This window comes from Gopherus evgoodei, chromosome 16 (assembly GCF_007399415.2).
Source record: "Gopherus evgoodei ecotype Sinaloan lineage chromosome 16, rGopEvg1_v1.p, whole genome shotgun sequence".
Taxonomy (NCBI): Eukaryota; Metazoa; Chordata; order Testudines; family Testudinidae; genus Gopherus; species Gopherus evgoodei.
The window spans coordinates 23,856,512-23,880,502 of NC_044337.1; the positions used below are offsets into that span (position 1 = coordinate 23,856,512).

Consider the following 23,991-nt stretch of genomic DNA (forward strand, 5'->3'; position numbering starts at 1 on the left):
CTAGTAATCCAAATAATCCACTACTTGACAACACTGATGTGAGGTACTTTGGAGAGTGAGCTTGATCCATTCACACTAAAATGTGAATCAATTGAAACCGTTTAGCAAAAACAGCTTAAATTCTTGTGTACAAGATGATGAATCAGCCATTACATAATCTGTTTGGCTGTGTATACAGCTGCAGACCTGGCAGAACTCCAGCTATGGACAGTTGCTTCCAAGTACAGCTGTAGAACTTCACTATCAAACACCAAACTTCCCAGGGGCTGTCAAATGTATGAGCCAAACAAATCCACAACGTTCCAGGTATTTTGGATGCCTTGGGAAAGTTATATATTATGACTGGCAAGAGGCAATAAAAAGCCATGGAACTAAGTGAAAGCTGAACATCCGATTTTTCTCACTGCAATGTTCATTGAAATCACAGAAAAACCAAGGTCCTAAGGGACTGTGGGTAGCCTATTTGTATGTGAGAACCAAATCTGTTCTCTTGTTTATGTATTCTATATCCAGAAACAGTACTTTCTAACAAGCATGCAGAAAGAAGTTAAACATTTTGTAACACTAATGCTCGAAGAGATGTAAAAATCCTAACATTGCAAAATGTAATCCATTACTGTCTATTAGTTAGGGAAAGAAACACAATTACTAGAAAAGAGACCAGGTAGAGAAGTATTACCATTAGTGGACCAATTTCAGACAAAATAGAAGATATTACCTCACCCACCTTGTGTCTCTCATATCCTGGAAGTAACAGGGCAACAACGCCACTGCAAATTACTAGAAATTCTGATGAGAACTTTAAGCAGGAGTCAAATTGGCCCAGTTAATAGCAACACAGTGAACCAGTGTGCTTCTCTGGTGCCTGCCCCTGGTGCTTGAGATTCTAAGCTTTAATTTTTAAAAGAGAGTTTCTAGACCTCCTATTTGACAAATAACCTTCAAATGTGAAACAAATGTAATTGGTATAGTGAGGTCTGCAAGTACCCTGAAACAACAGCTCTAACAGAGATGGGAAAGGCACCTATATTAATGCTAGAGACTACTGATTTTATCTTTAAACTAGGTTAACCACTGATTAAAGTATGAAATTACGAAACAATCATATTATAAACATCAGAACAATCTATTGGTAAGCGGCATTTCACTTTGCACTGGAAGAGGGCAGGCCAGGGGTGTAAAAGAAAACACCATTTTTTTCTCTCCAATAAAATCGCTGTCTTTAAAGAATTAGAGACAGATTTTTCAAAAATTTTCAACACTGGGAAAAGATGTAAGCTCCTGGCAGGTGAGTACTTTTAAAAGACTACCTACTTCAAGCAGGTGCTCAAATGGGAGCTGCGATGGGGTGTCCACCCCACACTTGCCCTGAAGGGGTTAATGGAGGCCAGATGGGCCAATTAACCTATTAGGCTGAAGGCTGAGAAGAGAGCCCTAATTAGGGGAGGCTCACCTGTGTGGGAACCAGTGAGATTTCTGTAAAGCTAGGGAGGTAAGTTGCAATCATTCCCTGGGAGAAGGGAGATATTTTTGGAGGCTACACAGACAGAGCCCATCTTTGCTCCCCGGGATGAGGGAGTAGAAAGCCTTGCAAACCCCCGGGGCGGGGAGGGATGCTGGTGTGGGAAGCAGACCAGAGAGTAAGCAGCAAGGCTGGGGACCAAACAGACCTTGGCTGCATGTTCTAGGGTCCATGGGCTAGAACCAAGAGTAGCAGGTAGGCCCAGGTTCCCCTACCCAGCTCTGGGGAAATGGCACCAGCAGGGCAGTGAACGGGAAGCCAAAGTCACTGTGTAAGTGACAGACTTTGAAGGACTATACCCCGGAAGGGAAAACGTACAGTGACCTGGACATAAGGCTGAGTCATGAAGAGGCAGCAGCAGCTTGTGAAGTGTGAGAGGGGCTGCAGACCAGAAGAGAGAGGCTGAGTAATGGTGTGCAACCAGGGGAAGGGGCATCAGCGTCGCAGAGCTAATCTCCAAATGGCCAGGAGGAGGCGCCATCCATGCAGTGAGTGGAATGCCCCATCACAGGAGTCACTGGACACAACTTCTTATGAAAATCTGGCCACTAAAACTAAAAAGGACTAGGGGCAAATTTCTAAATACACATCTGGCATAATGGCACAAAGGGAAAACCACAACAGTTATATGTTTGCCAACCGTAACAGCAACTTGGATATGTGGAAGTCATCTAGGGTGACAAGATGGGACACAACGGGGGGGGAGGGGGGAGGGAATATTGGGACAAACTGTGTCCCGACCAATGCATGGGACAAACGCCTAAATATCAAGATGTCTGGTCACTCTAAATTTCTCTGGAAAGGTGTTCCGACTTTACATAGATGGCATTCAATATAAAACACCAGCAGCTAAGGTTCAACCGCACTGATTAATCAAAAGCATAGCTGTTCAATTATAATAATTAATATCTCAAAGCCACTGAAAGGCTTAATAAAGCACTGTCATATTGGGTAATTCAGTTAATTGTTTAATCTCTAATCTCACATTCAACATAATATTACATATTTGCTTTAGGTATGTTTAACAGCATCTCTTTTTCCTCAGTTCAACACAGACACAGACCTCTCTTCTTAAAAGTGATTCGAAAGCTGCATAATTACCATGCTTAATTAAAAAAATAATCTTCTAATGAACAGCAAGTTTTTTAAAAGCACTGTCTGATCCATTTTAAAGACCCACACACTTCCAGATTCGTAAACATTAGAAGCACAGCTTCAGTCAGAAAGTTTCATTATATTAAACTAGTTTTTATTTCTATGATCAATTTAAGAACTGTAAAAACTCAGTAAACATTAAAAAAATACAGAAGTATAACACTTCCAATGATCTGTCAGCCCTAAAACACAGTTAACCTTGCACATGTTTTCTGTAAGCATCATTTTAGGAAGATGCTTCTTAAAGAATTAGTAATTAACCTAACAGCTAAACAAGTAACATTGTAAATTGCTAGACATGTTGAAACATACAAATAACATTTTAAACTAAGATTTCAGAGGTTATAATCTGTACTAAAAGTTTTTTAATCAGGTCCCATGTCCATATTAATTACCAAACATTTCGGAGGTCAAAACAGATTAATTTTTAAAACTGCTTTATGGAATCTGGCATTCCATTAGAATCTGCCATTAGGTTAAGTAGTAACTGTAAGTGTATGGACTCTTGTAATGGAATTTTAAGTTAGAATCACACAGAATATAACTTAGGAGTTTTCAAATTGTCTTAGCAGTTAACTTTCATTTTAAAATTTTAGTATTTGCACTTAAAAAAATCCAGATGTAAGTGATTTCCCCCACCTCTCCCATTTCATAATTAATTGCAATGGCTTTTTAAAATCAGCTTCCTGGATCTTTTTTAGCACAACTTTCACTGCAGAGAACTTCCTAGTCCTTAACAGCAGTCCATTTTCAGCACCCAAGGACCTGTTTGCTACCTCAGTCTGCCACTCTGGAGGAGGTATTCAGCACTGAGAGAGTAACATTTAGAACTTTCTAATCCATCAGTGTCAGGGCTCTCTGACAGGGCACTTATTCACACACACTCATTGTTATTCAATTTGCTGCTCATTCTAGATAAAAATTCAGCGCTCTCCATAGCCCCATCGATTGGGATCATTTTTCAGTCTGGTTCCTGGCTCAACGGCCTAGTCTCTCAGTGGTATTGCTTGCTCCGCAGGCCGACATTGCCAATGGATGAAGAGCTGATTTATGAATATAAAACAACGTTGGTACCAAGGGACTAAGTTCAGCCACTAGAGACCACTGGAATATATCTTACTGCTTCCGAAAGCTGAACTACAGACTTCACACAGTTTAATTTTATGCATGTATTTCATTGTAAGTCTTGGCTAGAAGCTCTCCTAGACAAGCCAAGCAATCAGACAATCTTGCACCGTTTGCTGAAATCCAAAGTTGTCCTTTGTCAGCATAAACAGTTTAATTTGATGCTTTCACTCCTGAGTAAGCACTGTTTCTTTTAAACACACTCTGTATTCATCCACAAAAGTACTTTCCCCACTCACTACAGAAAAATCCATTTTGCCCTTATATAAAATGTAGCAGTTAATTTGTCATTTAAAAACATTCCTTGGCGTTAAGTGTGACAACTTACATTTTTTTTTTAAATTACCAGTTAAACAAAACAACAAAAAAACCCTTTAGTTCCAGATGCATCTGTAAAGAGAAGGGTATAGCCATCTCCATTACAAATACTATGCACTTCTGACTCAGTGAACCAACCCCTATAAAATGGAACCAGTTTGTAAACCATACAATGTATATACCTGTTCTAGGTACTGAGCAACCAGCTGGAGCAGCGTAAACTTGGTTTCAAACACAAAGCATACGAAGACAGATTCATACTGTACCATTTTTCAAATACTGATAACTGTCTTTGGGGTGTAATGAAGTATCAAAGTTCCAGCCCATTACCCCAGCTTCGCACCCATCAGCCATATAATTACTGTACCACTACTCTTGACTTTCTCTCTCTCCTGCTTAAAGGCAGCCCACCCCAAACCAATCAAATCTACCATTTCCTGCCAAAAACCTTGTATCCCACCACCACTTCTTTCTGCAGGTCCCAACAGCACCGCAATCTCTAGATGTTATTTAAACATTGCTACTATACAAGCTTGAACCAAATTTTAATTAAGCATGGAACCTGTCTGTACAATGTGGACTGGACAGAGGATAGAAACCACACATTTGGTGCTCAGTATGGCAGGATACTGGATGTTCTTTGGATTACTTTTTTCTTATGCTTTTAAATAAACAAAAGATCTGCTACATGAGAAAATGAAACAAGTTTAAGCAAAAGAGAACTAAAATGGCTAGAACAGTACGTACATCTCATATGAACTGCTCCTGCTAGTTTATTTTCTTTAGTCAGAATCTGTGACCTGTCTAGAGAAGTATCAGACTTTAATGCTTTTTAAAGCAAAGTTCCAAAAGAAACCATATAGATAAAAACAGATTGCATTCCTACACCACTGGTTCACTAATCAATCACTACCTATTTGCATTATTTATGCAAAGTAAAGTAATTTATGGTTTTATATTTGGTAATGTATTGGTTTTAGAGCACATTATAAAATACAAAACCAAATTAGTATTAATTTTTTAATTCTATCAAGAGCTAGAGTAGATCATGACATCACATATAATACAACTGTTTCATTAATTTTATATGCTAAGTAAATTTATCAGTTTCTAAGGTAATGGCACCATCTATTGGTCTAGTACCATCTTAGCAGATTATCTCAATCAGAATTCACATTACAAACAGCACAATCCTGTTAATTTACTGTTTTACTTTAACAACCTAAAAGGCATTTAAAACCCTAATTGCGAAAGAGTGTGTGTCAGATGTTTTTAAAAAAATGCATTCTCTTTGTTTAATATATTAAATCAGTTCTTAAAGGCCATAGTCTTTCAAGCAATTACCTTGTAAATGGATGTGTATATATATCTCAGGCACTAATGAGAAACCATTCTCAGTAATGTTTGAGAGAGGCATCAGAAGGAAAGCTTTTGTAAGTTGCCTAAAATTAGCTTACATAAAGGAGATTAGAAAGTATCTAGTTTTCACTCACATGGAAGAAAAACAAAATTAAAATTACACAAAAGTAATAATGAATTGTAGTGTTCTCATGATCACATTAAGAAGAATTTGGAGACACAAAGACACACTCTGCAGACACCAGAAATGCTTTTATAATCCAGTCAATAAGACACTTCTACCTGTGTTCTTCAATTCTAATGAATTAAGTAGAATGCTACAACGCCAATAAAAATAGCCCTATTATTCCTGAGAATTCAGTAGGGAACAGCATGGGGGCAGGCAGAGGAAAGAGGATGGCATGAGGGTCAAATGGATTGGTAAAGAGGAGCTCAATTAACCACAATCCCCAGTAAACATCCATTTTATTAGCCCATCTATTCGCTAAAGTGGCATTCTGCAGAATGGGCAAATTATAACTGAGAAATTGATGGATGCATATTAGGTGATAGAGGGAGAGGCACCTACTGGGGTAAATATCCTAAAGTGTTATAACACCTCATCCTGGACAGGGGTACCACCCCAGACCTCCAGGGAAATATCAGTGATCCATTGCTTTGGTTGTCAGTGTTTTAGAGAATCAGACTCTTTGGCGATTGGGGTCTGAGTCCGCAGCAACAAAAAAAGTCATCCTGTTTCCAGACACAGTTGTTGTAGAAGCCAATTTTAAAATATTCTAGCTAGATGGAAGTTTTTACTGAAGACGGCCTTTTAAAAACTTTGAAGAATATGCCATAGAGTATTTTATATGATTGATCTGAGGAGTCTGACAAGAAAAGCCTGTGTAGAGGGCAATGAGTAACCTAATTTTAATTTCAGTTCAACTTTCTCCATTTAAAATGTACTTAAAATGATAGTAACCGTACTAGAGAAGGACAAATTTAAATACTGTAAATCAGGGTGTCAAACTCCTGGCCAACAGGACAGATCCAGCCGACTTGATATATTTATGTGGCCTTGCACATTACGTTCCGATTCTGCAGAACCTACACTTTCATTTAAAAGAAAATGAACCTCCAAAATAAGGCCAAGAGTCAAACGATGCGAAGTTGACTTCCTGAGTCTGCAGACAACCTGAAATAATGGCTCTAGCAATGTCAACATCCCCAGCGACACTAATTTCAGATGAGCATTAACTATATAGCTGAATCATGACACCGTACAAATAATTTACATTTCATTACTTATTTAAATTGCAGTCTCATAGATAATAAGGATGACAACTTTTAGTTACTGGCTAGAGGCCATATTTTCTATATTTGAACTTTGTGCAAACCTATTAACATTACTCGGTGTCTGGTGTGGGTGCAGGAGACTAAGTAGTCCTAAATTTATTCCACAGATCATAATTCAAAATAGAATTCAGCACTTTCCAAAGAATGAGTTTGACACTCCTGCTATAAATGCTCATTTAGGAGAAAGAATGGGTGAAATGCTGAGATACTGAGATTTCTGTTGCTTTACCTTCAACTACATTTCCATGCTATTTTCCTTCCCGTAACAAAATTACAGAGGTTATTGCCAGTATGGCTCACCTGCAAGTCACAGAGCTTGTTAAATACTACAGGATTCTGAACACAGGGGTCCTCTGGACATGTCTGAATAATTAAAAAAATTGATCAATATACTTAGAAATAAAATCTTATCTGGATGACTTGGATAGACATCTCAAGGCTTCCTTGAGGGGACATAATGTTTATTCTGTACGTTAGTATTCCCAGATAACTTTAAAAATAATTCTAGTCATATTTAAAAACTTGGGCTCCAGCCCAAGACCACAATTAAATAGCCCTGTAGCCTTAATCAGCTGACACAGGCCAGCCCTGGGTGTTTATCTGCAGTGTAGACATACCCTAAAAAGCTAGGAGGATGTGCTCTAATGGCAAGAGTTGTCGATAGGTGGCTCAGATTTCCCTGGATTCCAATCATATCTGAGCAACTGTGTAATCGTAGAAAATTCATTTGACTCTACCGTGGTGTCCCCCGTCTCCCCAATAAATAAATAAATCATCTGTAAAACAGAAAAAAGCAACAGCTTCTCCGATAACCAGGTGCTGTACCCAAGCAGGGCTTTTCTAGGTTTTGTAAAGAAGGATATAAGGACTGGATGGCAAAATGCCTACAAAATAAATACTTTGGTATACATCCCTTTAACTTTACTTATATGTGGTCTCCAAGATGCAATGGTACTTAATTCTTAACTCAGGACACAATTGTTATTTTATAGTTCCCATTTTCAGTGTTACATTCCTTAGTTTGAAATGAAATAAGATAGGTTTCTGACTTTCAATTTTTTTTTCTGGTATACTTCTCTCTCCCGCTCTAAAGCCATGGATTCTTGAGGGTGATCTTTCAGGTCGAGGGGCCCCTCGAACATTCTGAGCATACAGGTACTGTCACTGGGTGTGCACTGGCCATCTAAGGCAGACTGAAGATGACGCATGACCCAATCCTGGCTCAGTGTGGAACATGGGCCTTCTGGGAGATCTAGTCTCCAGAGGGATCCTGGGAATTGTAGGGTACTTAAATGCATGGGGAAGCAGTCTAGGAGAGGGTATGGACAAGGGCTGGCCCAGAGGCCTGAGAGAAGAGAGAGGAGCTCTGGGAAGGGGTAAAGCATGAGAAGGAGAAAGCATGAGGTAATACAGTAATGATGTGGATAGCAGGCCTGCTGCGGGCACCTGTTCAGGGACCCAGACGGGGGCTTCCAGCAAGGGTGGGAAGAAGTGCCCTGCGTCATTCCCTGGTATCAACAGGGGTGAGAGAGTTGTGGTCCTGGGAAGGAACTGCTTAGACTGGGGAGGATCAAGAGACTGGGAATCTTTTGACAATGGGGTAGAAGACAGAGCTCGGGGAGGGCCAAAGGATGGCATTATATTTAGTTTGGACTTTTCTGGCTACCCTAGAACAGTGTTCTCAAACTGGGGGTTGTGACCCCTCAGGGGATCGCAAGGTTATTAAGTGTGGGTCATGAGCTGTCAGCCTCCACCCCCAAACTCCACTCCGTCTCCAGCATTTATAATGGTGTTAAATATAAAAAAAAATTAATTTATGGGGCAGTTGTCACACACACACACTTGCTGTGTGAGAGGTCACCAGTACAAAAGCTTGAGAACCACTCCCCAAGAAGGAGAGAACATTTGCTTGGTCAGAGGGCTACATTACAAGAAAACCCCAAGCTCACCAACCTATCTACCGAAACCTCAAATCTCTGCACCAGCCAAAGGGAGACTACTGACTCGTAAAGGGAAATGAGAGCCTGGATGATGGGATGCCAGACTAGGTAAGTGATCTTATTATTAGAGCCCAGCAAATCTTTGGATATCTGCTTTATATCCATGGATGTGGATATCTGCTGACCATGTTTGAGAATGGTGGATTGGATGCAGATACAAAGTTTGTATCCATGCAGGGTTCCACTTATTATAGACACTTTCAGTGTATGTTTTATAAAAGCCTATTAAGTCTTTGCTTTCATGTGGTCCTCGATGCTTTGCAAGATTTGATATTTAAATAGATACTGCACAAGGTAAGAGATGAAGAGCAGACAGCCCAGGAGTGCAAATCTGTGGGGAAAATAGGTTTTGAAGAGCGAGAATATTAGGTGCACAGAGAGGGATTTTGTTCTAGGTGCAGGAGCTGCATGCAAAAATTATTAGAAGTTATGATGGCCAGAGTGTGAGGAGATGTATGACATTTGAATAAAGTTGACTACACCAGCCTTACAGGTCATTTTCCCAATAACTAAACAGCTTAAAGTAATTATGAGGACTCATCAAAAATGCAATTAAATGTATATCATTCTTTTCGGACTACAGCGGTTGCAGAAAAATACTATAAAAGGGTGGAATATACACCAGGGTTGAAGCATCTCAAATTAGTAACAGTTAAATGATTTGCGGTGGCAGTCTAGAAGGCCAATTACTGACACCAGAACTTACAGTGAACACTAAAGGGAGGGACTACTTGAGAATTTCTGTTCCTTACCATATTCAGAAACTCACATTAAACAAACTTTTATCCTATCAAGACAGGCAAAAGGCTACACAGGGATCACTTCACTAACCACTGAAATACAGCCACTTCTCTGGAGTGGAACACAACTGCCATTTTCCAGTGTAGAAACACTTCACAAAGATTTCAGACACTGAGTGAGGCATGTTTACTCCACTGAAACCACCAGGGAAACAAAACATGAGGAAGAATGTAGTTACCCAAACTGGAATTTGGGCAAGACACAAGATTAGTAACCCAACTCTTACAAATAGAGCCATGGATTCTTTACTTCAAATGTCCAGTAAACAGGAAGAACAGTAGAGATTCTATGTGTCAAGTCTGCGGAGGAATCGATGTAGCACATTATCTAACACCAGCTCTTCTACAACTCACCATATTTTTTTTGGCATGAGAAGCTACAGAAGTGTTTTTGAAATGTAAAAGGAAGGAACAGAACCATCAGTATCTTACAGAGGCTCCTTCTTAATTCTGAATTCCTGACACCACTTATGAACCACAGAATTTAAATTTGTAAGAAATACAAGCACAAGCATTTCAGTTAGCAAGCAGTGTTGCAACACTCTTCTGAAGTAAAGCAACATTACTCACCCATAGTAACGTAGGGCAATTTGTCAGTTGATCCATGGGGATAGATGCTGTAAAGATGGGGTCCAGAGACATCTACTCCCCCTAAAACCAGGGCAGCACCAATGTAACCTTGATACCTGTTGAACAAAGTACAAACATGAATTTACATGAATTGATAACACATGCACTCCAAAAATGAAAGTACTTTTTCATTATTATAACAGGTTATTATTATGAAAAGGTTATTATATATTATTATAACAGGTTGTTATAACAGGTTGTTTCTCCTTGCATAATAATCTAAATGTATCTCTTTCAAAAACATGCCAGTCCTATTAGCCAATAGTAAATACAGATCCTTTATTTGGTCTAGTTAATCTGTCTTTTAAAACATGATACAAAGAAAATAACTGTTTGGCTACCTATCAGGAGCGCTCGGCAAATATTAGCAAAATGTGATAACTCGAATTAAGAAAAATTAACTCTAGTGTATAGAAAGGTACTGTAGTATTAAACTGCCATTGCCTCAAACTGGAGAATTAAAATGTTCAGCTGCAGGAAATGTGCTGGATCTCTTGAATGGCACACTTGTTGTGCTAGAGCACTACTATCCTATGCACACCCTTCTTTCTTTACTAGAAAGATAAGTCATAAAGTTAGCTTTTTCAGGTCTTACTTGAAGTATCTTATTCCTCCATTTGAAACAGGTTTTTTATTTCATTGGAAAGAGTTTAAAAACGCATGCCCTCCTCCACCTCCATTTTTAGTCTTTAGTTGGTCCAAATATCTGGATTGCTTTTAATGACTGTCACATGACAGCCCATTGGAACAGCCAAGCTGACCAACAACAAGCTGCCAGCCTGATGACCTGAATTACTGTAACTCATCCTGACTCCAGATCACTTGATTTCATGGAATTTCCCCCCACCCCCCCACTTCTTCCATCCCAGACTTTAATTTTCTGGGAACTTTCCTGACTGCTGGAAACATTTATTTTTAATCACATGCACATATTTCATTCTTTCACCTTCCACCCAGACATAATTTACTTATGCAAAACACTTCATTAAAATAACATTGGCATGGTTAAAGGGATTGACAACACGCTCTCAGTCTGTTTAGCCTGGAAAAACTGGTAATGTGGATTAAATACTCACTCACATAAAACAATGCTTGATTCTGATGGCAAACCCATCAACTAAAACTATTTTAGGATGATTGCCCTAACAATTTCAAAGTCAAACATCATATTTCCTTTGCATGTCTCCCTCCTTCCCCAAACAATAACCAAAAAGTCTTCGGCATACTGGCCACTTGGAAAATCTGAGGACACAAGCCTAAAGAAATATTCAATATCAAAGTGACAATGGCTGTATTGATTGAATTAATTTTAAATGGAATAAAAACACATTTTAAATTTAACTGAAGATGCTGCAGACTTCCCAGTCACTGGCAAAATGGTTCCTCATACTCTGACTCCTTGCTGCATAGTTTAGATCCAGTTTCATAGGGCTGGTTGTACAGCTGTGAGGAAGGTTACAGCAAAGAGGGAAAACATTAAGATCAGGAAAGCTGTACTTCGTAAGTTTGTTTTAGAGGACTGTAGCAACTGTCTGAAGTGTCAGTTGAGGGGACTAGACTATATAAGTCAAGAATAAGTTTCTATTAGTGGTACTCTTTCAGAACCTGATCATTCAAAAAAACTCTCTCCGCAATAGATAATGCTGCTAAAAATACAAACCTCAGCTATTAGACCCGTAAGTAATTCAGCAGCTAACTGTATCCTATGGAGTGTGTGTAAATACCTAATCTACCTTTGTATCTCTTTGCAAAGCTATATTTAAGAGGACAAAGTTGTAGGGGGAAAATGGGAAATCCTAATGGTTTTGAGGGACTTTGTATTTTCCTCTCCATCATTCTGCCTCTGTCTTCACTGTTTGGCTGGGATAAGTGATCCCAACAAATCGAGGGATCGTTGGACTAGCAGTAAAGGAGGGTTGAGTATTTCAAGACTGTTTGTTTTTCCAGTTTTGCCTCTGACTTTGGATCAAGTTATTCAACTTCTGTCTTATTTTCCCCATCTGTAAAATAACAAAACACTCAGCTACACTGTACCTCATAGGTGGAGGATATTTAAATAGTGCTTGTAAAAATCTGAAAGCACAGTCTTGTGTCAAAGGACCCATAGGTGAAGGGTGCTTCTGAGGTGTCATGTAGTATTGACTGCATAAAATTGTTCTATTAAATTGTAACCACTTCGTTTCAGTCCTCTAAGACTGTGCTTTTAATTCACCATATATAGTGCATGAAATGGAAAGACAACTCAGATTGTTTCTTTGCTTCCGACAAAGCAAAATGAACAAAAGTGCATGGCAGTTTTATGATATTTATATACTTTCTGACTTCAAGTCAGTATCTGCAAGGAATTTGCAGTACTGTTAATATCTCTGTTTAAAGAAAAACAACACACAGAATAAGTGAACACTGATACTGTATTCACTTAAAAATTGAAACTACAGAAACCTGCCCAGCTGCCCTTGAGTTAAAAGTAAAATTGCCAGCTTTAGTAAAATTCACAGTCTGATAGCATTGGCTTCACTTTTTAGCTGGTTATAAATCTGAAAGTAAATAGTGCAAATACACTTAGGCAACTCTGCCTTGGCTACAAAGGCTGTAAAACATATTTATGTAGTTTACCCTGAAGGAGGTTGTGTTCATTAACCACATTCCCAAAAGTTAAAAATGTATCTTCCAGTTATCCATTTCTCATAAACTGAAGCTTTATCCAATGCCAGCATTTAAAAAATGTAAGAGTGAATTCATGGAGTTACCTGAAAAGCATCTGTTTGAGCATTCGGTTAGCTGTGACAACTCTCGGAAGCCGTCCAGTAGACAAGGAATGGAGCTCCAGATTGGAAGAGATAAGTTGAGTAGTCATGTCAGTGTCTGCAGCTGTCCCAGCACCACAACAACTGGAAAACATTTTTGGCAAGTTACCAAGTTAAAAACTCTTAAATGTATTTAATTAATGTCCCTCTTCTTTTAATCATTAGAAGTGGAACTGACTCTAACCTACCATGAAGTGTAAAATAAGCAGTGCTACTATCAAGTGCTAATACCAGTTATTCAGACAGATAAAATTAAGATTACTTTATTTAATGTGTTAGATTTTCATTGTCTCCTCCCCTAGTTTGCTTTGATTTAATCAAATTCACATAACAGTTATAGTTTCCTGTCCCTTTTTAGTATACAAAGACAACTCGCATGCATTCAGGGTTAATAGGCATGTTCTTTGACAGAAAGAAGTCTTTCCAGTGGCAACTGTAAGGCAGGATGTTTCACTACTTCCTATTTAGATATACTCCTGCAGGTTTTTTCAACCCAAACATTACAGGCTTATGCTGGTGCAGGAGAAAACATTAAATTGACAAGATACTAACCATGAAACTAGCTAACCTGTTTTCATTGTCTGGCATGAATGACTGCCAATAGGAAACAAACTGCATTACTGGTTAAATTAACTACCATTTTAACATTCTCATTTTTAATCTGAGGTGTACAGTTTACAAGAATCAACACTAAACTTACACTTAAACTTTACTTACTGTAAAACTGACCGTTTTAATACTTACTAGATATTAGGAGAAATGAAGTGTATTTTTGAACAGTTCTTGTCAGCAACAACCATCCCCTCAGTTGCTCTTGTATCTGCACCAAGGACTATGCCATCCTACAGAAAAGGTGAGATGCTTAGAATCAAACTTTGACAAGATTTAACATCATTTTACTGCTCACGTTACAGTAGTCTGTCACATGCAATGACAATGACCACTGTCACTGCCTGCAATTCTCACAATAACGTACCCTCTGAAAGACAAAAAATGGTAAATACTGGGTTGTAGAAGAATTTGTAATTGACACAAGTTCCCGTAGCACCAAAAAGGCTCTGCCACCATGAGACATACAGCAATGTAACAGGAAAGGGCAAGTATGCTAAACAGAGCTTGTGAGTGAAAAGAGCTGACAGAGTACGTCAGCAGTGGGCTGAATGCAGTATTCAGCAAGCAATGTTCAGTTGAGGAAGACACTTGGCACTTTCCAGTGCGGTGACTCAGGTTACTGGACTTAATGGAAGAGGTAAGATTTCATGTTCTTCTCCAATTAGTTTTCACACTGTGTGCATCACCACAGTATCTCTTGCCACCTGAAGGAACAGCCAACCCAGATTACAGGCCACCTGTTGCCACAGCAAGTGTGTGGAGTTTGGGTTTTAAAGTGCAGTGACATAAGAGACTAAAAATTACATTTCATCTCTAACTTCCAGGTAAAATATGCTCTATTTAGAGTTTAATGCATGATTATGCCTAAGTGTGAGAGCTGTACAGGCCATCTAGGACCTAATTCTGTTTCCTTCATCATCAGAATTGAAGATTTAGCTAACTGCTCTCCTGATAAACAGCAAGGGATTACAGAATGCAGCTCTCTCCTGATGTATTAACTCCACAGCCCCACAAAGAATTTATGTGGGTCAACAAACAAAATTGGCAGAAACACACAAAGCAGAAGTCTTCCCACATTCACTGAGGGCAAAAATCCCTTATGCAACAGCTGGTAACCCTGGAAGAGGTGAAGAGCTGAGTCCATTATAAACATCTTCCTGTGACTCTTAGCTGCTCTGCATTGCACTCTGATGGTACAGTGATGAGTGCCCTGCAGGGAATGAAGTAGATGAGCAACCTAACCTCACCTTGAACACAACTCCAGCAATGGTGGTGCCCGTCTTCCGGGCTGCAGGCAGCCGCAGCCCCTTCTTAGTCAACTCGGCCTCTAGCAGTGCGTTCCTGGAACAACGGGGGGGCAAAGGGGAGCATAAGGCGATATGGCACCTTCACCCAAAGGCTTTCATCTTCCTACCCCTCCCTCACCAGCAGGGGAAACGACCCCACACCAAGCCCCCGGCCCACGCCTGGCCCCACCCACCAGCCCCGCCGACTGCGCCCCCGGCCACGCCTGGCCCCACCCCCGCTGCACGCCTGCCCCGGCCCAGCGGAGCCCCCGGATGTGGGGGGCGATACACTCCCCTCGGCTGTGCCAGGCGGGGCTGCCCCCGCGCTCAGGCTCCGCAGGCCGGGCTCCCCGCTCAGCCCCGGCCCGGCCCTCACCGGGCGCAGTTCTCGAAGCCGAAGCCGCTGCTCGGAGCCTGGAGCACCGACACCGCCGCCATCTTCCTGCCGGAGCGCCGCCGCCGCCGCGTGACTCAGCGAGCGCAGGACGGGGAACCGCTTCCGGGTCACCGCCTCTCCCCGCCCCCCGGATCCGGAAATGCCCCCGGCAGTCCCGCCCCCGGCGCGAGCGCCCGGCCCGTTCGGACAGCAGGAGCCGGGGCCTGCGGGCGCCTTTCTGCGGCTTCTGCTTTCCGAGCCCCGGGCCCCGTTGACGGTTTCTCCTTAGCCGCGCGCCAGAAACTGTTCTGTGAGGCCGAAGGGCCGAGAGCACCGGGCCGCCCGGTCCCGGAGCCGGAAGAGGCGCCGCCAGACCAGGAGAGGTTGGGTCAGGCCGGGCTGCGGCGCCTCTTGTGCTGAGGGGGCCGGGCTGCGGGACTAGCCCTGGGATTTGTGAACTGTTTGGCCAGGTTTCTTCGCCCCGTTAATACTCGGTGCCCACAAATACCCTCCTGAGGCGGCGTGCGCGGGGATTAGCAGAAACAGCCGATTTAACCAGTCTTGCGAGAGGGCGCGGACGCGTTTTGCAGTGATGTCTGTGCACACAGGCCGGCTGCTAGGAATTATGCTCTTCCATTAAGGAAACCGAGCTGAAAAACCTGGGGCACAGCTGGGGAACCCTTGAAAGACTTGTCAGAAACAGACAGGCGCGGAGGAGCTTAGTCACTGCCCAAAATACCAGAGATGTAAGGGGAATATTAGCAGGATCATTAAGGAAACAGAAGCAGGTCATGTGGCTTGATGAACCAATCAAAACAGCTTACATTTTGAATATCAAATAGTCTCAGTGAAATACTTTGGAATGAGCAGCCCTAAGAATGATTCACAGAAATTATGCCATAGATAATTTCAAATAAGTACATTTGAGACAATCATAGTCTGTTCATGGATGGGGCGGAGCTAGAAGGGAGTGCAGTAACTCCTCACTTAAAGTCATCCTGGTTAATGTTTCCTTGTTATGTTGCTGATCAAGTAGGGACCGTGCTCATTTAAAGCTGTGCAATGCTCCCTTGTAGTGTCATTTGGCAGCCACCTGCTTTGTTCACTGCTTGCAGGAAGAGCAGCCCACTGCAGCTAGCTGGTGTGGGGGCTTGGAACCGGGGTGGACCCTGCCCCCCTATCAGCTCCCCATGCCCCTAAGTTCCCTATGTGGCAGCGCCCCCAGCAGGCTATCAATTGCCTGCAGTTCAGCTGTTCCTCCCCCCACTGCTGTGTGCTGCTCCGGCCCTCTGCCTTGGAGTTGCTCCCGGGAGCCTCCTGCTTGCTGTGCGGGGGGGGGCTAATGTCAGGATGTCCCCCTGCTCCTGCACTCTGCGTTCCCCTTCTCCATGGATGGAGATGGATGGAGAGAGCTTGAGGCAGCAGCTGCTGTCTCAACTTCCTGATCCACTTTAAAAAGTGCATTTAAGTGTGGATCAGCTTACTTAAAGGGGCAGTGTGCATCTTGCCCTCTCTCACACACAAAAGGTGTGTGTCTGTCTCTGTCTGCTATGCTGTCTCCCCTTCCTCCTGTTCGTGCTGCCTTGATGAGAGGCTACATTAGCAACAATGTGTTAACCCTTGAGGGCTCAGCCCAGTGATAGTTCATCATTTAGCAGCAAGGCTCCCTGGGAAATGTTTCTACCTCTTCCACCCTCTAACTTCACCATCTCAACCAAGCTTCACGATCACCATAGCTGTGAACAGTATTAAATTGTTTGTTTAAAGTATATACTGTGTGTATAGCTATATAATAAACAGGTTTTTGTCTGGAACCTAACACCCCCTATTTACATTAATTCTTATGGTGAAATTGGATTCGCTTAACATTTCGCTTAAAGTCACATTTTTCAGGAACAGAACTACAATGTTAAGCGAGGAGTTACTGTAAAGGTGAAAGTTATTGAATACATTATTCATCATGAATTATTCTCCCTAAAAACAAACCAACAACTATGGATGATAAGACATGTGCTGAAGAAATGTTGTCCTCTGAGGTGTATGCCTGACTATAGGTGTCGTATGCTATAGGCTAAGATCCTGATTCCTGCATGTGCTTAACTTCACTACCATGAGTAGTCTCTTTAAAATCAATGGGATTGTTTATGGTAGGAAAATTAAGTACATGCATAAACATTGTCAGGATTGAGACCTAATTTGCTGAAGTTGTAAACCTTACCATGGAGCCTGGTCCTATTGAGTTGGGAGCAGGATCAAGTGTGAAACATCGGAGGTTATCTATCTGGAGCTCTGTGTGCCTAGTGCGTTGCTCTCTAAATGGGTGGAGAACTGAAGGTTTCAGAGTGAAAGATAGATCCAGTAGCAAAGGATTGGCCACCATCATGTAAGGCCTTTCACAGTGAGGGAACCGAAGTAAAGGGACAAAAGAAGGCTGATTCTGGACGTATACCAAAAGAAAAGTTATTTTACAAGACAAGGCAGCACAATGTTCACGAATTGTGGGTGTGCATCATAAATCTGATTTCATGGATGGTGCGTGACTCCACCATTTGGGGAGGCTCTGCACACCCGGTCTGCGACCTTCCCCCCAAGGCCTGCCCACACTTAGCCTCCTCCCGCAGAAGCCCTGCCGATGCTTGACCCTGGCCCTGCTTAGCCCCCTGCTTGAGGCCCCCCCAACCCTCCCATTGGCCGGCCAGCTGGCTACTCATCTCTCATGTGCGCCTCCCATGCAGATGGAGTGGGGACGGGAAGAAGTGGAGCCTTGGGGGAAGAGGACAAGTGGGAGTGGGGCCTTGGAGTGAAGCGCAGCTAGGGCACCCACCCTTTTGACAGCAGTTCACTCCAAAGGTGGTGGACCGGCTGTTTGGGGAGGCTTAGCCTCCCCTGGCCTGCTATACCCACCACCTATGTCTGGTTTATTTGAATATACTTCCAAAAAAAGTATTTTGTTCACCATTTCTTGCCTCATCCTGCTATCCCCTGCTTCTCACCATCTGATCCTGTCTTTCACCCACTCTCACCTGCCTCTCACTTTGGTAAAGACTGAACTACTGGAGCTCTGGCCTCAGCAGCCACCATTTGCCACTCCCAAGGTGGGGAGGAAAACAACTGTGCCTGCATCGTTGAATTTGATAAATGTATGAGTGGGATTATATGAGGGGTTTGCCTGCAGTAGCAGAGAACTGGACTGGATGACCCAAGAGGTCCCTTCCAGCCCTATGTCCTAGCTTCCTATTTATACAGAAAAGGAGAAGGGATCTATGAATCTAAACATTCTCACCCATATTAAAACAAAATACAGGAAAAGCCACACGTAAAACCAAGAGAGAAATTTGAAATTATAAAAGGAAACAAGTGATCAAAGGAGGCTCTGGAGCTGCTTCTAGAGACAGTCAGTCCAACCTGTAAAGTGAGAGCAAACAGCACAGGCACATGAAAACCATTGAGTAGAGTAAACTTGATTCAGTGTTAGACCCTGATACTGCAAAAACTTGTATACACAGTGAGTCGTCTAATTGAAGTCAATGTAACTACTCAGTGCATAAAGTTAAGCAAGTCTTTGCCGAATCAAGGCTTACGACTTCCAGGAAATTAACTCTGTCCTAGTGATTACTTGTCTGATGCTGCTTTAACCAATCACCAGCTGTTGAATTTCTGATACTGTTGTTGGTTTTGGAGAGAGCATCTGGGGTTATTAATCCAGCTGGAATATATCAAGTAAAATAGCCTCCAGAGGCTTTTTGAAGAGGAGAGATGGTAGAGCAGTTTGTGAGACTATAGTGGGTGGATAAAATACTATCCCCAGCCGTCTAATTTACATAGTTGTTTTCTCTGTATGGTTGTCTCTACTGGAGTGGCTAGGTGTTTGCTAGTAATAAGAGGTAGGAAATTGTGGAATGCTGAGGCTGTTATTTGGTGAATAGACCTTGGTCTTGTTTTTCTCTGTTGTGATTTTTATCATGTTGTCCTATAGGTGACTGTTCTCATTTGTTAAATTTGATTAACTTCTGTGTAAGTGTTTGGGAGAAATGCTTCCTGGCAATGAGAACTGACTACAGAAAATGTACATGATATTCCTATCCTATGTGAGATATGCACTGGTGTTTGTGGCTAGATATTTCTGCCCTATTGAGCTCACTTTAGCTCTGTGTGAAACAAAATATTCCAGTTGGTCAAAACTCCCTCAGAGGAATGTCTTTCTCTGGACAGAAGACAGTATCATTAGCAATAGATTAATGTGACTTCGGAAGGCATTACTTTTCAATAATGTTCCAAAGCTTGTTTGTCCAGCTGGCTGTTGGTCTGCTGCTTAACAGAGCTGCTTTTGCTAGTCTGCAACTGCTATATGTTGAACGGCATTCAGTCAGGAAAGTAACTGGATGGGTTTGGCATTGGTAGCTGTACTTGTATGTAACACTCAGAATGTACTGTAAACCCCAAGTGTTACTCTAAACCCTTTGAATTTTCTATTCTACTAAAAATAAAAATTAAACTTAAACTATCTCGTATTGATGAGTATGAGCTGTACAGGCCAATATGTTGTATGTTTGCCAATGTGATGCTGGATTAAGTCTCTGATTTATATATCTACAAGTGCCTTCTCATACCTCCCAAGGCTTGTGGTTCTTGCTTCAGTGGTTGCCAGCTTTTTTTTTTTCCTCCCTCCCTCTGTCTATTTCTTACTCAATCAGTGTGACTGAAGATCTTATTGTTTAGCTTTAAAACTATTGTTCTTCTTTCAACAGTACTTGCTAAGAGATGGCCTTTAAGCTAGGAAGTGTTTAGAGCTCTCTGTGCTGTGCTAAATGTTTAAATATTAATCTTCATCTAAATGCAGCTGTGCATGTGAGGCTATTAACATTTGATGAGGCACTTTACCTTGTCTCTACCGGTTCAAAGTAGCAGCAGCCTAGCTTCTGCAGAGCAGTGTAAAGAGAATAGTATGTCCAAATGTGGTGGTAGCCTTCTTGACATAGCAGAGACTTGCCGCTTTCTAGTATTTAGGACTGACTCTGCTGTACTTTCCTGGAGTTTGGTGTGCGAAGGTGGTTTGAGACCCATACACCCCTTCCAAACAGATGAGAGGGGTGTAGGACATATAACCTTGATCTGATTTTCCTAGAAAATTAAATCCATTCCACAAGGTTTGGATCTGCGATAGACATGCTTAAAAGAAAACCATTTCCCCCTGTTGTTGAGGGGGAATGCTTGTTGGATGTGTGAACTGACAAAAAGAGGCCTGTAACGAGCACCTCTACATCACTCATGCCTAGTGAGATGTCTAGATCAAGAATGAGTTACTAGAATTGTTACATGAAATAAGTTTATTTACAAACCTAAAGACGTGAGTGACAGTTCCTCCTTTTGGCAGGAAATTAAGTATAAATCTTCTATGTCAGTCCAGGCCATTGCTGAAGTTTGCTTACTTAGAGTGTGTCCAGAGGAAGGTCTTCAAACAAATGGCCCTGGGCTTGACTGCAGCATGCAGAGTACAGCCTATAATTGGATGAACAGACTTTTACTGAGTGGGTCTGAATAACCCAAGTATTTCCTCCAGCGATGGGCTTTGAGCACCTACTGACTGACCACCTAGTCCTATAGGAATTGAACTTCTAATGTGAAGCTGGAGTTAAGAACAAATCATTGGTTCCCCAAGAAATCTGTTAAAGGTGACAGAGGGACCAGAGAGAGGAAGCAAAGAGGAATGCATTAGTCCATGTTATGAAGCTAGATGCACACTTGAACCCTAGGGGATACAAATGCTGGCATTGTTCTAATCTGAAACTATAGGAAGTATCTGCATGACCTAAACTAGTGGGGGCGGGGGGTGGGGGTGGAAAGAAACTTGTGAAAAAACTTAGTTTGCCTCTTCTGCTAGATCAGGAAATATAGAATCTAGATTATAGTCAAGATTTTGCTAGTGTCTGTTTGTTCCCTTAGAGTGTCTTGTTACCTTTCTCTGCCTTGGTTCCCCCATATTTTAAATGAGTGATGCAATTTTATCTCACTTTAGGGTTATGGGACACAACTAATGGCCCTTGTAAAACACCTTGAGGGCTCTGGGTGACTGATACTACTAAAAATCATACTTGAGTTAGATCAGTACAAAAAAAGTTCCTATAGTGGCTCAATATGGCTTTTGCCATATTGAAAATGCTCATCCTCTTCCTTCTTCCCTCCCCCCCACAACCAGGAAAGAGAAAGGGGAAATTCATTTCAGCCATAGATCTTATCCCTCAATGCACAAATCTCACCTCTTAGTTCATCTTTTTCATGCCTCAAAAGCCTGGAATTAAGAAAGCATCTTAGCAGAATGGCCAGAAGACCAACAGACTTCAGTATTTCAGCCTGTCTGTGCTTCTAAAATCTTACACAGATATGAGTCAGAATGCTGCTTTTAGAAGCTTTGTTCTGGCACTACCATACTCTTCTTTCTTTTCTTTCTTTCTTTGAGGAAAAGAGCATGGATTCAGTAATGCCTCTTGTGAGTTTTTGAAAGATTAGTTAGCTGAAAGGCTCATTCTTTAGAGACAATTAGTTTGAGTCAAATGCCTCTGGAGTGTATTACAAGAGAGACCCTTACTATAAATATTGCCCTAGGAGATGAGTGTATTATCTGGACAATGGTCTGCAGACCACATTCTTGGGTAAGCAAAGATGCAGTTACAAATGGTGTCTGCATGACATGAGGTAGTGAAGGCTGGTCCATATGAACTATAATGAATCCTCCAGTCTATCTACTTTTCCAGCCTGCTGATTGATAAAAGGAATGAAACTCCGTAGGCTTCAAGAAAGGACTGTGTGGAGAATGGGCCTGTAGAGATTTTCAGAACTGCCTAGGCACCTAACTGCCATTGACACCAATAAGAATTTGAGACTTCAAAACTCGCTGAAGTGCTTGTTAATACTTGGCACTCTAGGGCTTGCCAACACGTCTGTTAGTGGTGGGGAGGGAGAACTTTTTTAAAATTCTACATCTCCTGAAGCGGTATAGTGTGTGTGTGTGATTAATACAAGATGCCTTGTTTGCCAGCATATAGCTGCCATCTCAGGTTCTGAACTATAAAGCAAAAACTGCTCTTTTGCCCCTACTCAGTAGTCTTTGTCAAACCAACAAGTAACTTTAAAAAAAAAAAGTGGGTATCATACGGAGTTGCCAGGGTTAGTGATGGCTTTCTGATATGCTATGACTCTCTTCCTCTTGCAGAACAGAATTGGAAAAATGAGCAGTGCAGCAGCGTCTTCTCAGCTGAAGTCTGAAGGAAGCCTACCCCAGGTTCTTTCCCCAGTGAAACTTCATTCTACCCTAGCTGCTCAATCTCCAGGACACAACAGTATCCGAGTAGTTACAAATGCTGAAATGAGCAGCTTTGGTTTGAATCCTGAAGATACAATGCCTTTTACACCAGAAGCCAGCCAAACATCTTGCAAACTCCTGCTGAACAGTACTCAAATCACAGACAGCCCAAGAATGGATGCAACATCTCAGTTGTCTGAACGAAGCTTGCATGTCTGTAATCTCTCTCCTATTTCTCTTGAAAAGAATGATGGAGCATCAACACGTTTTTTAAATGAAAATGTGCAACCAAGAATGGAATGGATGAGCAAAGCTGTCACACAGTCTCTGTTTCCGCCGCTTTATATCTTCAAAGCACTGTGTGAATATAGTTAAGAATTAGCCCTACAAGAAAAAAATTCTGTCTTTACAGATAGCAAAACTGAGGCATATGGGTGGTGTGATTTGACCAAAACCCTGCAACAAATTGGTGGTACCCTTGAGACTAAAACTCGAGGTCTGGACCTACATTCTCTGACTTAATCAATAAACAATTGTTTCTCATACTGCAAGAAGTCTCTTCAGAACTATTGCGGATCCTGCTGTTGCAGGAGTATGTGACTCGCACAAAACAGAGAATGCAACCTCATGGCACACAAATTGTGCAGTGTTCAGACTGACTGTATCCAAACAGCCTAGAACTGGCTTCTTAAAATCTCTAATACAGAAAATATTGCAGGTCCCTCATGTGTCCCAGCTGTCTGGCTCAGGAGGAAGGGCTGCCTACTGGGAGCTGTTCTCTCTGCAGGCTGTGCCTCCGTGTTTCCAGATCAGGGTGACCATGTTATGGGGCTCCATAAGCTCGCACTTCAACATGTGGTGTGTATTGCTCTCTCAACTCATTCAGCTAATTCCCCGGCCCATACTGGTACCTGGTAGTGAGAGGCGAACATCGTGCTGCCAGATGCTCTTTTTTGTCTAACACAGTTGTTTTTCTCTTCTCTTGATAAAGTTAAAATAAACAGTCTCTGGGGTGAATTAGAGGCATCAGAATTGGATTGGCATCCAAATTGTGGAGCAGTTGGTGGTTGGGAGTCTGGGGAAAAAGAAACAGCAGGCTTTAGCTAGAGGGGACAATAGCTTTATTTCCCTCATGGTCCTCGACAACGAAGCAGATGTCCTACAATTATTATTTTACCTTCTAGTAATATAGTGCCTCTTCCCTATCCTCCCAGGTATGTGGTTGGCTCTCTTGCAGATGTGCAGGTAAGTGTGCCTGAGCTCAAAGCTCTGTTAATGCGTCACTAGCTCCATCTACTGCTGTCTTCTTCCCTGCATCTTTATTCCTGATAGTGGCTCATTGGCATCTAAACTAGCTATTTCTGCT

At 41.9% G+C, this 23,991-nt stretch overlaps 2 protein-coding genes across 2 annotated transcripts in view; one reads left to right on the forward strand and one right to left on the reverse strand.

The window, feature by feature from the left end:
* PSMB7 (proteasome subunit beta 7) overlaps positions 1-15,447 on the reverse strand; it is a 37,134-nt gene extending 21,687 nt beyond the window's left edge. Inside the window, exons 1-5 of the mRNA XM_030535619.1 lie at positions 15,326-15,447; positions 14,911-15,004; positions 13,796-13,893; positions 12,995-13,135; positions 10,185-10,300 (exon numbers count right to left, since the gene is read on the reverse strand). Coding sequence (XP_030391479.1) covers positions 10,185-10,300; positions 12,995-13,135; positions 13,796-13,893; positions 14,911-15,004; positions 15,326-15,387 — 511 coding nt within the window. The 5' untranslated portion in view covers positions 15,388-15,447. The remainder of the gene's footprint in view (positions 1-10,184; positions 10,301-12,994; positions 13,136-13,795; positions 13,894-14,910; positions 15,005-15,325) is intronic.
* A 7,553-nt stretch (positions 15,448-23,000) lies between these two features.
* Positions 23,001-23,991, forward strand: part of ADGRD2 (adhesion G protein-coupled receptor D2) — a 95,665-nt gene continuing 94,674 nt past the window's right edge. The window contains exons 1-2 of the mRNA XM_030535621.1: positions 23,001-23,483; positions 23,840-23,870. Of these exons, the coding sequence (XP_030391481.1) occupies positions 23,446-23,483; positions 23,840-23,870 (69 nt within the window). The 5' untranslated portion in view covers positions 23,001-23,445. The remainder of the gene's footprint in view (positions 23,484-23,839; positions 23,871-23,991) is intronic.